Source organism: Crocodylus porosus, unplaced genomic scaffold (assembly GCF_001723895.1).
Source record: "Crocodylus porosus isolate Cpor-Errol unplaced genomic scaffold, CroPor_comp1, whole genome shotgun sequence".
Taxonomy (NCBI): Eukaryota; Metazoa; Chordata; order Crocodylia; family Crocodylidae; genus Crocodylus; species Crocodylus porosus.
The window spans coordinates 84,001-95,180 of NW_017728922.1; the positions used below are offsets into that span (position 1 = coordinate 84,001).

The following is an 11,180-nucleotide window of genomic DNA, read 5'->3' on the forward strand; positions in this document are numbered from 1 at the left end:
CCTGCGCCTGCGGCCGCCCCGGCCCGAGCCCGGCCCCTAGCCGCGCCCGCGGCCCTCCGCCACGCGGGGAGCTGCTTTGGCAGAGCAACCGGCCCTTGAAGTAACTTCCGCCCCCGGCCCCGTCCTTCTCGGCGCCGTGCCGCTGCCCTGCCGCACGCGGCCTCCCCCAGCCTCGGGTGCGGAGCGGAGCGGAAAGGCGGCGCGCCGTGCCTGCCGTCACTAATGCACCCGGAGCAGGACGGCCTGGAGGAGCCCGCTTCCACGGCTGCGCCGGGACCCCGCAGCGCGCGGCTTGCTCCGGGTGAGTCTCCCGAGCCGGGCTCTGCACTCCCCAGTCTCGGGGCCGCTCGTCGCTGCCTGAAGGTAGTTCTGGCTCCCGTATCTGTAAGACCTGAGCCTTTTGTCTTCTCGGCCAGCTCAGTGCGGACCCTTGCAGTTCTGGATCCTTCCCCAGCATCTAGCAATCAGGACCTCGTGTGCAGAGCCCCTCAGCTCTCCCCTCTCAAGGGTTTGGGAAAAGATGACTGCCAGCCTGAGCCAAAGATGCACTAGCGTCAGAGAGCTTCTCTGTTGTCTGCAGTAGGTTATAGCTCAGCCTCGAGTACCCGGAGCGCGGCCTTCTTCAGCCGCTAGCACGGGGAGCAGGAGGAAGCCCCCGGTGTGCAGGGCTGGGGTCTGCAATGCAATAAAGCCGGCGGGTCAGATGCCACCGCGTGCTCCGCACACCACTCGTTGCCGTCTGTGCAAGACAGGATGCTCTCTGGAGCTGCCAGGAGGGTGCAGACAGGCCCGGGGAGAGCAGCAGACCCTTGTTCTCCCAGGACCGGGCTGGTGTCAGCAAAGCAAACAGGGATTTGGCCGTAGTCGGAGTCTGCCAAAGGGCTTTTAGAGTAGAGCTGCTGTCAGAGCAGGATCCACCGCAAATGGATGTCCGGATGAAAGAATAAACCTCTCCAGGGACACAAAAGACCCCCCCTCCCCTGGCATTTCACCGCTCGGTGTCTAGGAGCCCAGTGCAAGAAACAGTGCTGCTAAATGACACGACAACCATCTATTAAACGCAATGAAATGCTGCTTACACGATGCAGGGCCGAACCTGTTAAGAGATCAGATCTGCTGAGCACCTGGTTAATGCGAGTATCAGACGGCTCCTTTTGTATTATAATGTAAGACTGTTTAAGAAGAGAATTTAATGGCTTCAGGCTGTCATTGCTTTGTCAGTGTATTACTGCGTTATCCCTTAAGAAGGCATGGGGAACTGGAAAAAAAAAGAAATCCCCTTGATCGAAATATAAATATTTAAGATGAATGGAGTGTATTCAGGAGGACAAAGGCTGCAGCTTCTAAAACCTCTGGGAATGGCGAGTGCTTTAAAAATGTATCTGCCAAATGCTGGTAAACTCTAACTATGGTCAATGTGAAGTGTCTTCAGATTCCTGGTAGACGATCACCTCTGATACATGCACAGAAAGTCCCCGATCTTGCTGGGATTCGATGAATCCAGCGCTTGTTCTTTTATACATGCACTTTATTTCTGTTCCCTGCTTTCTCTTCTTTTCTGCTGTTTGACTTGTAGGGCAGAGCAGAAAAGCAACAGAGAGCTTGAACCGTGGAGCGAGCTGAATAATGTGCGACAGTGCTCATGGCCGTGAGAATGAAACACACTCGGGAGTGGAGGGAAAATGAACTTGGAGGGACCTGTTTTGGCACCAAGGGCCAGGGCTGAGTCCTATTAACAGAGGCATCAGTCAAGGATCAGACTGGATTTACTTCTTTCTTTAGCCCAGGTGATGTTGCCTTAAGTGAATAAGCCACCGGCTGCCAGACCGGGAGGCGCTTTGAGATCGCTTGGAAGAACTCGTGACTCTTTTCATTCCAGACGGGAGCGAGCCCACGTCCCCTTCCTCACACCGTCGTGAGCCGGTTGCACTCCCAGATCGTTTCCCACTTGCACGGAGGAGCAGAGGTTGCTTGTAGCGTGGGTGACGTCCTTCTGTTCGCCGAGGGCAGGATGGAGATTATTCTCAGAAGTTGGGAGAGGGCCCTTAGCTAGTGCCTCCATTCAGCAATCACTGAATGAATCTGGACGGATTTGAATGTGCCCATTTCTGCCTCCGGAATATAGAGAGAAGCAACGTGCATCAGCTTGCTTGCAGTAGCTTGCAGGGTGGTGCTTTATCCTTGCAATGCTGGGGTTCCTCAGCTGGGATTAGCAGCCCAGGGGCCCTGCTCTCCTGCTGCAGGATCTGGGCACCTTCCACTTCCCACTGTGGGAATTCCCCATCCCTTACAAAGGGTGAACAGACTGCTCTGTCTGACCAAAGTGTGGCCAGTGGAGCGGAGCATCCTTCATGGAGAGGGGCAGCAAATACACTTACACACGTGATACTGGGGCAATTCATGCTGGGATGCGTGGCTGTCACATCCCATACCACATGAAGGATAAAGCTGGATCCTGGGGGGTGTTGCCTGGAACTGCTGCAGTAGTGGGTACCTTAGCACTGGGAGCTGGAGCAAGCCTTTTGCATGGCTTCAGAAATCATTTCCAAGAGAACTGAGCATGTGAGGGGAATGGGGTCAGGGTGGGATATGGTACTGTGCATGTGCCCTACTAGGCAGTGTAGGGCACCCTGGGACTCTGGGATCTGGGTACTGGGGTGCTGGACAGCATGAGAGTGCAGACAAGCGGGGCCTAGGACTGCTGCATGGAAGTGTGGGGTTCGGGCCTATACTGCACGGGAGCATGGGGATACCAGGGGCTGGAGTGGGTGGCACTGGGGAGGTCCAGGGCATGGGTCAGCAAGGAGTGGTAGAACTAGTGTGCACCATGCATGACCAGCACAGGGCACCGGGGGCCATGGGATTACTGCCGAAAGCAAATGTATGCTGGATTCTGGCCCCTCCGGCTCCCAGGAGTGGTGAGAGGGCCTGACTGTCCATCCATGCCCTTCCCTTGGAGCAGTCACGGGGGTCTGGCAGACAGACAGGAGCCTGCCTGAGGTCAGAAGGGCAGGCTGCAGCAGGAGGACAGGCTACTCAGGGCCCCTTTGTGCTGCACTGGAGCAACCCAGACCCCACCGGGACGCATGCCAGGGGCAGCACCACCGAAGAGAGGCCCTGAGGACTTGGGAGAAGACAGACTGAGCTGAAGCGTGTTTGTCCCAGTTCTGGCTGGAGCAGCTGTTACCGTCTGGTTTGTGACAACTCCAACAACGGCTCCAGGCTGGTTCTGGGCATCCGAGCATCCTTCCAGGCCCATCTGCAGGCTTCGCATGGGTGAGAAGTGTTGCCTGTGAGCTGTGCCTTATCCCTCCAGCCAGGGGGAACAGGAGCATGTGACAAGACCGGGGAACACATGCAGCATTGCTTCCTGACCTCTCCTTTCCACCAGCCTCCTGGCCATGGCACATGGTGCCTGGGACACCAGCCAGAGCATTGCAGGGCATTGCACTCCACCCGCCTCTTGCAGGGCAGCAGTTGATCTGGGTCCCAGTCTGAGTTGCAAGCTGAATTCCCCTGCCTTAGAAACCCCATGTCTTCCCCAGCTCCTCCTGCGGACAACACAACAGTGGCCTTGGTTATCCCAGCGGGGGGAGGAAGAATCATTTTACCAGTCAACGAAATACCCACTCTGACCCCGTGACCATCCTGTGTTGCAGCAGGTGCAATATTCTCTCCATTCCTCCTGCGTGACACAAGGACACTGGCGGTGCTGCCTGCTCCTGGGACTTCCTGCATCCAGTACCATGTCTGCACCTTCGACTGCACGTCCCATCCCATCCTGTGTGTTCCCAGGGGGCTCAGAGAAGGGGGTGGGATTCTAGCCAGACGGTCTGTAGCCAGCGCACGCGTCTGTCCTTCTGTCCGTTCTGTTGTGTCATCTTCCTCAGACTAATTAAAACTCTTCCTAGAAGGCCTGGCTCCCGTTCTGTCCTTTGGAAACACTGCCCCAGGGGACCGGGCTGCTCCAGGCTTGAGCGGCAGCAGCTTTCCTCCCGGGCTGGTGTCATTTCCCCACGGGTGCAAATGAAATGCTGATAGCAAGGGGAGCTGCACCGCAGGCACTCAGTGCAGGGGGTCCTTGCTGGGGGACCCCCAGCCCCACCTGACACAGTCTCCTTGGGTAGCGTGGGAGCAAGGTGCTAGGGAGCCTTCCCTCTTCAGGACCTCTCAACCAGCTCATGCCGTTGGGACAGAGCAGGCCCCAGCACAGTTGCATTGCTTTGCTACCCACTCTGCTTGGGAGAAGATGCTCCACTTGGGCATAGGGGGTGGCAGGGACATTTCCTCTGACCTGCTTCCTGGATCAAAAGGTTGCCAGGATGTTCCAGCCAGGGGTGATGGTGGGTCATTAGCTTGGGAGCACTGCTCTCCCCTTGGAGTTTCCCCCTTCCCCTGAGGATGACTGGGGAAAGGGCAGGGTGCTTTCCACCAGCCAGTGGCCAAGGCTTTGGGTCCTGCAGCAATTAGCCAGGCAGCCTCGTCAAGTTTAAAGTGCCAGGCCAAGGCACTCCTGACTGGTCTAGACTTTCCCACCTGCAGCTCAGGTGAGTCTGCAACGCTGGGCAGAGACGCAGGCAAGGGACTAGGCTCCAAGCAGCTCTGGCAGCCTCTCGGCTCTGGGGTGGGTCTGGCAGAGCAGCTTGCATTGTAGAGGCAGCCTTTTACAAAGCTAGCGCAAGGGTTTGTCCAGGCCCCTGCTCCAACCTGGGATTGCTACAGAGCAAGAGGCTGGGCCAGCCCCCTTCCCATCCTGGTTTGCTTTCGTTCCCCAGCTGCAGTGACACGCTGGCTGGAGTTAAAGACTGCAGACAGAGGCACAGGTACCAGGACACAAACATCTCTCCCAAAGCTGCAACTAGCCGCGTCAATGCCGGCTGCATTTCCTCCTGAAAGGTTGCAGAGTAAGATTAATGCAGGTGGCTGCCAGGCTGGGCCCCAGCAGAGGCAGGTTGTGACTGATAAGGCTGGTGACTGAGCAGGAAGCGCAGATGTCCCTTGCAGATCCCCGGGTGCCGCAGGGAGATTTCAAAGCTCCCATCCCCAAGTGAAAGCCCGATCCTACCGCAGAAGGGCTCTGCCCTGGGACCGTGGCTGTGGCTTTCCTAGAGCACTCCTGCTCTGCAGGCCCGAGCAGAGACCAGATGCTTGCTGCATTGCAGCCCCACAGCGGGGAAACCGCTGGAGCTTCCACGCCTGCTGGCTGTGGAGGGGAGAGGGCAATGGGCACCTTGCCGGCCAAGTAGCCTGAGGTCGGCAGCGTGAGAGTAGCTCCCATACTGCAGCCTACTGTGAGCAGAGGCTTTCCCTGACTCTCCTACAGCTACAGGCAGTGGAGGAGCAGGGCTGGCTAAGCCCTGCCTGTCCCATTTCCCCTTGCAAGACCTGCCTGCGCGGCTCCATCCAGCGCTTGGTGCCACGCCAGCTGCGCGTGTGTAGGGCACGAGCATTAGTCCGTGCCCATCTGCTGCACTGCACCGGCTCTGGCAGGGCCAGTGGGAGCTGGGCCGGCCTGGCTTCTTTTTCCCCCAATGCAGCCCCACTCCTGCTGGGCGAAGGGCTTCCAAGGGAAGCCTGCCCCTTGCTCACGCCTACTGGGCAGGGTCCCAGATGAGTCTGAGCCTGCTGGGGCGGCACATGGGGGTGGAGCTGGCCACAGTGCTAGATCCTGCCAGCACCCGCACCCCTGTGCAGAGCCAGGATGTGGCCATGGCGAGCAGCTGCTCCTCTGCACCCATGTTTAGGACCAGCAAGAGTCAAGGGGCAGCCACACTTTGACTTGGCAAGACGCCATCGATGTGGCTGCCAAGGAAAAGGAACAGATGCAGCTAAATGGCTCCACGGCTTGACTTTTAAGAGGCACGTGGGGTCAGCCTGCGGGCACCAGCCTGGCAGACAGCAGCAGGCAGGGGACCCCGAGGGCACCTGGGTTGCCACCAGCCATGGGGCCTGCTGAAGATGCACCTCCTTGCATGGGAGATGGCGGGAGGGGTCAGAGGCCAAGGAGCGCCAGAGCCGTGGGTTGCACTGGGTTTTATTAGAGTCCCAAAGATCTTTCCAAAAAAAAATCTTCAAACCACGAGAGAAAAAACCAGCAAAAGTAACAACTTAAATCTTCCCAAACTGGGTGGTGATAGGAAGGAGCAGGATTGGCAAGACTCTGCCTTCGAGGTGCCTCAAGGCAGGTCAGAATCACCCAAACCCAAGATTTATGTCGGAGGGATCCTGCCCAGGATAGGTGCCCTCCTGCTACCTGAATGAACAAAACCAAACCCAGCCCTGGACCCCCCCAAAGCCCAGAAGCTGCACGTGCCCCCTTGCTCTGTGCTGGTACCACCACGCGCCGGCCCAGGGGGAAGGCCCGACTCTGCCGGCACCCAGAGACGACGCAACCAGCTCCAGACTCAGCCCAGCACAGACAGCAGACACCCCACACCCCTCCCCTGTTGGCATGGCCTTCGCCTGCCTTCCCAGGGGAGAGAAAGCCACTTCAACAGGGAACAGCAAACCTGTGCACACCAGTCCAGGGCCCAGATGCATCTGGACCCTTTCTTTTAACAGCAGGTTTTACTGTGGTGCCCTTTAAATCCAAGTGATCCAGCGATACCAGCTGGCATGTCCCCATTAAACCCTCCCGGTGGGTGGGAGGTGGAAGATAGGCCTCACAGCCCCATCACAGCCTTCTGCTCAATCAATAGCAGAGGGCAGGGAAGAAAAGCACAAGTGTCCCAGCACAGGCCCCTCCTGGCAGCCACTCACAGCATCTCAGCAGGAACCACCACACTCGTTTGCTCCAGCCCAGCTCAGCCCCTGGCTCGTGCTGAGGAGCAAATACTTGTAGCAAGAAGCGGCAGCATCAGGCCGTGTTGCCTTGGACAAAGAGGTGCCAAGCGAACCCAGGGACTGAATGCTTTCCATACCGGGCCTGGACAGCCCTGCCCGGCGAATAACACCCCAGATGGCTGTCTACTAGGAGCACACTGCAATCATATTTTGACAGCTGGGGGATGACAGGGGGGGCAGGAGGAAGGCTGGGGAAGTGAGCAGACCGCCCTCGGAGCTGATGTGCAAGGCAGGGAGGAAACCTCCGCCAAAAGGACTGCAGTCCGCCGAATGGGCGCGAGGAGAAGGCGCTCACGTAAGCAGGGGTAACTCCTCTCTGGCGGGAGCGCAGGCCGGCCCGCCTCACATAAACATGTCGTCATATCCGGGAGGAGGGAGGTGATCTGGGTTGGGCCTGCAGAATCAGGAGAAAACATCATTATTTGAGTTATGCCCCCCAAAACTTCATCTGTGGGGCAACGGGAAGAGGTCACAGGGATCTGGGTCACCACCAGCACAAAGAGCCCAGAACAGCTGCCTTCAGCAAGGCTGGCACCCGTCCGAATACCTACCCGGCTGCACCGGAGCCTGGCGGGCCAAAGGGGTCAAATCTGGCACCAGGTGGAACTGCCCCTGGAGGAAGCCGGCTCGGGAGGCCGGACGAGGGGTCGATGCCAGGCACCGGGTAGCCTGACCTGCGCGGGTCAGCGATCATCCCGCCGCGCCGGCCCCTGCGAGGGGGAAGGAAAAGGACAGCAGGGTCAGCATCGGCTCCACGGGGAAAGGCGCATGCAAGTACCAGGATGCAGTACGACCTGCCCTTGAACGCTTGCACCTGGACGAGTGAGACCTGTGTCCCGATTCTCATGTGCAAGCAGGCCCATGCTCCATCCTGACTATGCAGCGCAGCCCAGGGGTGCTGAGAACCATGCCCTTTTCCTAAGGCCTGGCCAGGGCAGCCTTTGGGCCCGTCTGCCCTGGTACAGGGGCAGAGACGTTTGCTGGCACGACGAGAAACACGGCATGGCCTGCGCCGCACACTGATGAGCTGTGGACAGACCCCAGGCCCAAGGAAACCCCTCTTCTGTCTTAGGCCACCTCGACCGCTGGTGCTACCACCTCTACCTGGTGCCTCCTAGAAAGGTCACTGCACTGAAGACAAAATGCCTTTGTGAGAGCGGTGGAGCACGGCGCCTTCCCCGTCCCCTCGCTGCTACATGGAGCTAAAAACACACAACCAGCTTGATCGCATCAGAGCGTTTTGTGCTGCCTCAAATCCAGATGTTACAGCCCGGGGAGTATTAGGCGTCTATTCAAATCGATGCATTGTTTTGGAACAGCCGCAGCTAATTCAAGCTAATTGCCACTGAAGCTTGTGTGCAAACAACTGTCCGTGCCCGTTTGGGCACGAGCGATATGCTGGCCAACACAGGGCCACATCCCACTGGGTGTCTGCTTTTAGCCTGGGATCACTGTACATCCACCCCTTGGCCCTTTTCCAACCCTCCTGGCTGTCCTCCAAAAGGGCAAAAATCTGATCCTGGGCCTCCGGGGCAGTGAGGAGCTAGTTCACGTTTCCAGGGGCTGGTTCTAGTGCAGGATCTTAGGATGGGACCTCACAAAGTCACATCTAGTCCAGCCCCCTGCTCACAGCAGGAGCACCCCCACCTAAACCACCCCAACCCGCTTCTGCAAATGTCCCAGGATGGAGATTACACAACTCCTTTGGGCTCCTGTTGCAATTCCTGACCTCTTTCAGAGTCAGAAAATTCATTACCAGCCTAAATTCCCTCCTGCTGCCACTTGAGGTCATTGCTCCTAGCCCTGCCCAGTTTGGCTGTGTTCCTCTCTGACTGCGGATGGCTTCCCCCCAACAAGCGAGGCTGGTGCACGCAGCAGACGTGATGCATCAGTCCGGCATCCTCCTGGCCCTGGCCCAAAGGCTCCTGCCGAGCCCATGCTGCAGGGTCACATACGGGACCAGAGAATGGGGCAAATCCTTCCCTCCTCCCTTCCACTGGCTTTCGGGGCCACTGAGGTGACAGCTGGCAACATGCTAAATGCAAGGCTTACACGCACTGAGCTCCATGGTCAGCTGTGTCTTACCGGAGGAATTACTGCATGTTAAATGAATCCAAGCTGATTACTCAGGCACCGCAGGCTGCAGGAGCCCATCATGAGATCAGAACCACATCTGGGTTTTGCCAGCACCAAGGGCGGTCCCTTGCCCTCTGCGGGCAGCAACTGCCCCACCGGCATCCACGTGGGAAACCCAGGCACAAGTCGATTTAAGGGATTTTGGAGGCATCCAATGCTTCTCACCCCACCGCAAGCAGACACCGCTGCTCTCACTTCCAAGGGGGCACCGGAAAGGCTGTGGGGGTGGGAAGAGCACCCCATCTCCCCAGCCATACTCACCCAAAGGGATCCAGGTCCTCTCCGCCCACTGCAAAGGGGCCCAGGGGAGATGGCCTGCAACACAAGACACGGTGACTGAGGTGGGACACCAACATCCAGAGCCGTGCGCTCTGGTGGGGGTGCTCCGTGCAGGAGAGGCAGTGCGAGGAGGAGGATGGGGGGCAGGCAGGGGGGTGTGGCAAAGCGTGTTAGCAGCGAAGGCTGCGGTTCTTGACTGGGACCATGCCCAGCTCCAGTGGGCTGCAACCCTGGAGCCGGCACTGCCAGGGAAGGAGCCCGAGGCACTGGGCCAGCCCCTGAGCACATGGACTCTGGTGCCGTGGCCTGAAGAGCAAGGTGCGCAGGTCAGCGTCCTGTAGGGCCCAGGTGGCGGGGGGGTTTCGCAGGGCAGTCTCCGGCCCCCCTGTTTTGCCCACAGCTCCTTGCCAGGGATGCTGGTGGCAGGGTCCTGCACCCCCACAACTGGAACACACCCGCTGGCTCCTTCTTCTGCCAGCCAATGTGGACAGACATGGGGTGAGGGCTGAGAAGGAGCTGGGAGGGCACACGGGTGCAGCACAGGTGACCTCTGTGCTCTGCCACCCCCTTCCTGCCCCCTCCACCCCACTCACCAGGGGGGCTCCCTGCTGAGCGGGGGCTGCCGGGGCGGGATCCTCAGGGGGTCGTAGTCGCGGGGGGTAGTTGGGACCGTCCTCTCGGGCTTGGACTCCTTGTTGTTGTCCTTCTCCTTGTCAGTCTTGAACGGGGAGATGATGCCCGAGACGATCCTTGTCCTCAGCTCCTCCATGTTCTTGTACGCCCTGCGGGGACGGAGAGGGATGGCTGCTGGCCACACACGCCGGGGCCACCTGCCCACTGCCAGCCTGAGGACCTGGGGAGCTAAGCCACCGTGCTAGCACAGGGCTGGGCAAAATGTGGCCCGGGGGCCAGATCTGGCCTGCCAGGCCACTCTACCTGGCCTGTGGGGCCCCTAAAAAAAATTGAGAAAATTAGTATTTATCTGCCCTGGGCTGCCGGTCATGCGGCCCTGGATGGCCTGCCAAAACTCAGTAAGCAGCCCTCCGCCCAAAATAACTGCCTGCCCCTATAACGGCAGCTTGAAGGAAGGAAGGGAGGGGGGAACAGGTGCCTCATCCCCTGGCAGGCAGGCACGCCTCTACCCGGCATCATCCAGTGCTGGAAGTGCCCCCGGGAAACATGCCGCGGCCTGCCTCGTGCCTCAGGGCTCTGCACCAGCTGCAGCTGAAGCCCCTCACGGCGCACCCGCTCCCCCGCTTCTGGCAGGGCCCCCGCAGGGGCGAGCGCGACGGCAGTGTGGCACCGCGCACGTTCGCGAGGACGAGTCCGTGGCGCCGGCCCCCCCGCCAGACCCGGCACTTACCTGTGGAAGTCGCCCAGGTGCGCCGGGTCGACGTAGTCCGCCACGTTCAAGGTCACGTCCGCCACCTGCAGCGAGCTGCGGTCCTGCGCGAGGGCAAGGCAGGGCCGCGTCAGCCGCCGGAGGGCGGGAGCGGGCGCCACGGAGCCGCCTGGCCCCCGGGCCGCGCCCACCCCGCCGCGGGGGCTCACCATGACGTTGAGGATCATGCTGGTGTCCACCATGATGGCCTTGAGCAGCAGCTCCCGGCTGTCGTCCTGGGCCTGGTAGCGCAGCGTGTACAGCTCCGGGTCCGCCTGCCAGCCCGCCGGCAGCAGCTCCGACTTCCTCTCGTCGGGCCCCGCCTGGGGGGGCAGAGCCCTCAGACCCCGCCGCGAGACGCGGGCCCCGGCCAGCCCCGGCGCGGCGCGGAGACGCGAAAGCGGAAGCGGCGGCGCAAGCGGCCCCGCGCACTCACCCGGTCGCCGGCGCCCAGGCAGCGGTAGCCCCGCGTGACCAGCTCCCAGTGCACGGCGCAGAGCAGCGCGTCCTGCGGCCGCGACAGCCCGGGCCGCGCCCACGC

General features: G+C 60.1%; 1 protein-coding gene across 1 annotated transcript; it reads right to left on the reverse strand.

Annotated features, from left to right (window-relative positions):
* Window positions 1-6,018: 6,018 nt before the first annotated feature.
* Window positions 6,019-10,936, reverse strand: PSMF1 (proteasome inhibitor subunit 1). The gene is made up of 6 exons (XM_019539446.1): window positions 10,810-10,936; window positions 10,622-10,704; window positions 9,852-10,040; window positions 9,241-9,294; window positions 7,397-7,553; window positions 6,019-7,239 (listed from the first exon to the last, which is right to left on the reverse strand). Exons 1-6 carry the CDS (start codon window positions 10,840-10,842, stop codon window positions 7,186-7,188), a joined length of 570 nt encoding a protein of 189 aa, XP_019394991.1. The 5' UTR covers window positions 10,843-10,936; the 3' UTR covers window positions 6,019-7,185.
* Window positions 10,937-11,180: the final 244 nt, after the last annotated feature.

Bases quoted from the DNA above. Each gene is read 5' to 3' on its own strand.
- PSMF1 (XM_019539446.1), bottom strand. From the start codon at position 10,842: ATGGTGGACACCAGCATGATCCTCAACGTCATG. The intron at 10,041-10,621 runs GTAAGTGCCGGG...CCGTCCCCGCAG, and splicing joins CACCTGGGCGACTTCCACAG to GGCGTACAAGAACATGGAGG. The intron at 9,295-9,851 runs GTGAGTGGGGTG...CTTGTGTTGCAG, and splicing joins CTCAGCAGGGAGCCCCCCTG to GCCATCTCCCCTGGGCCCCT.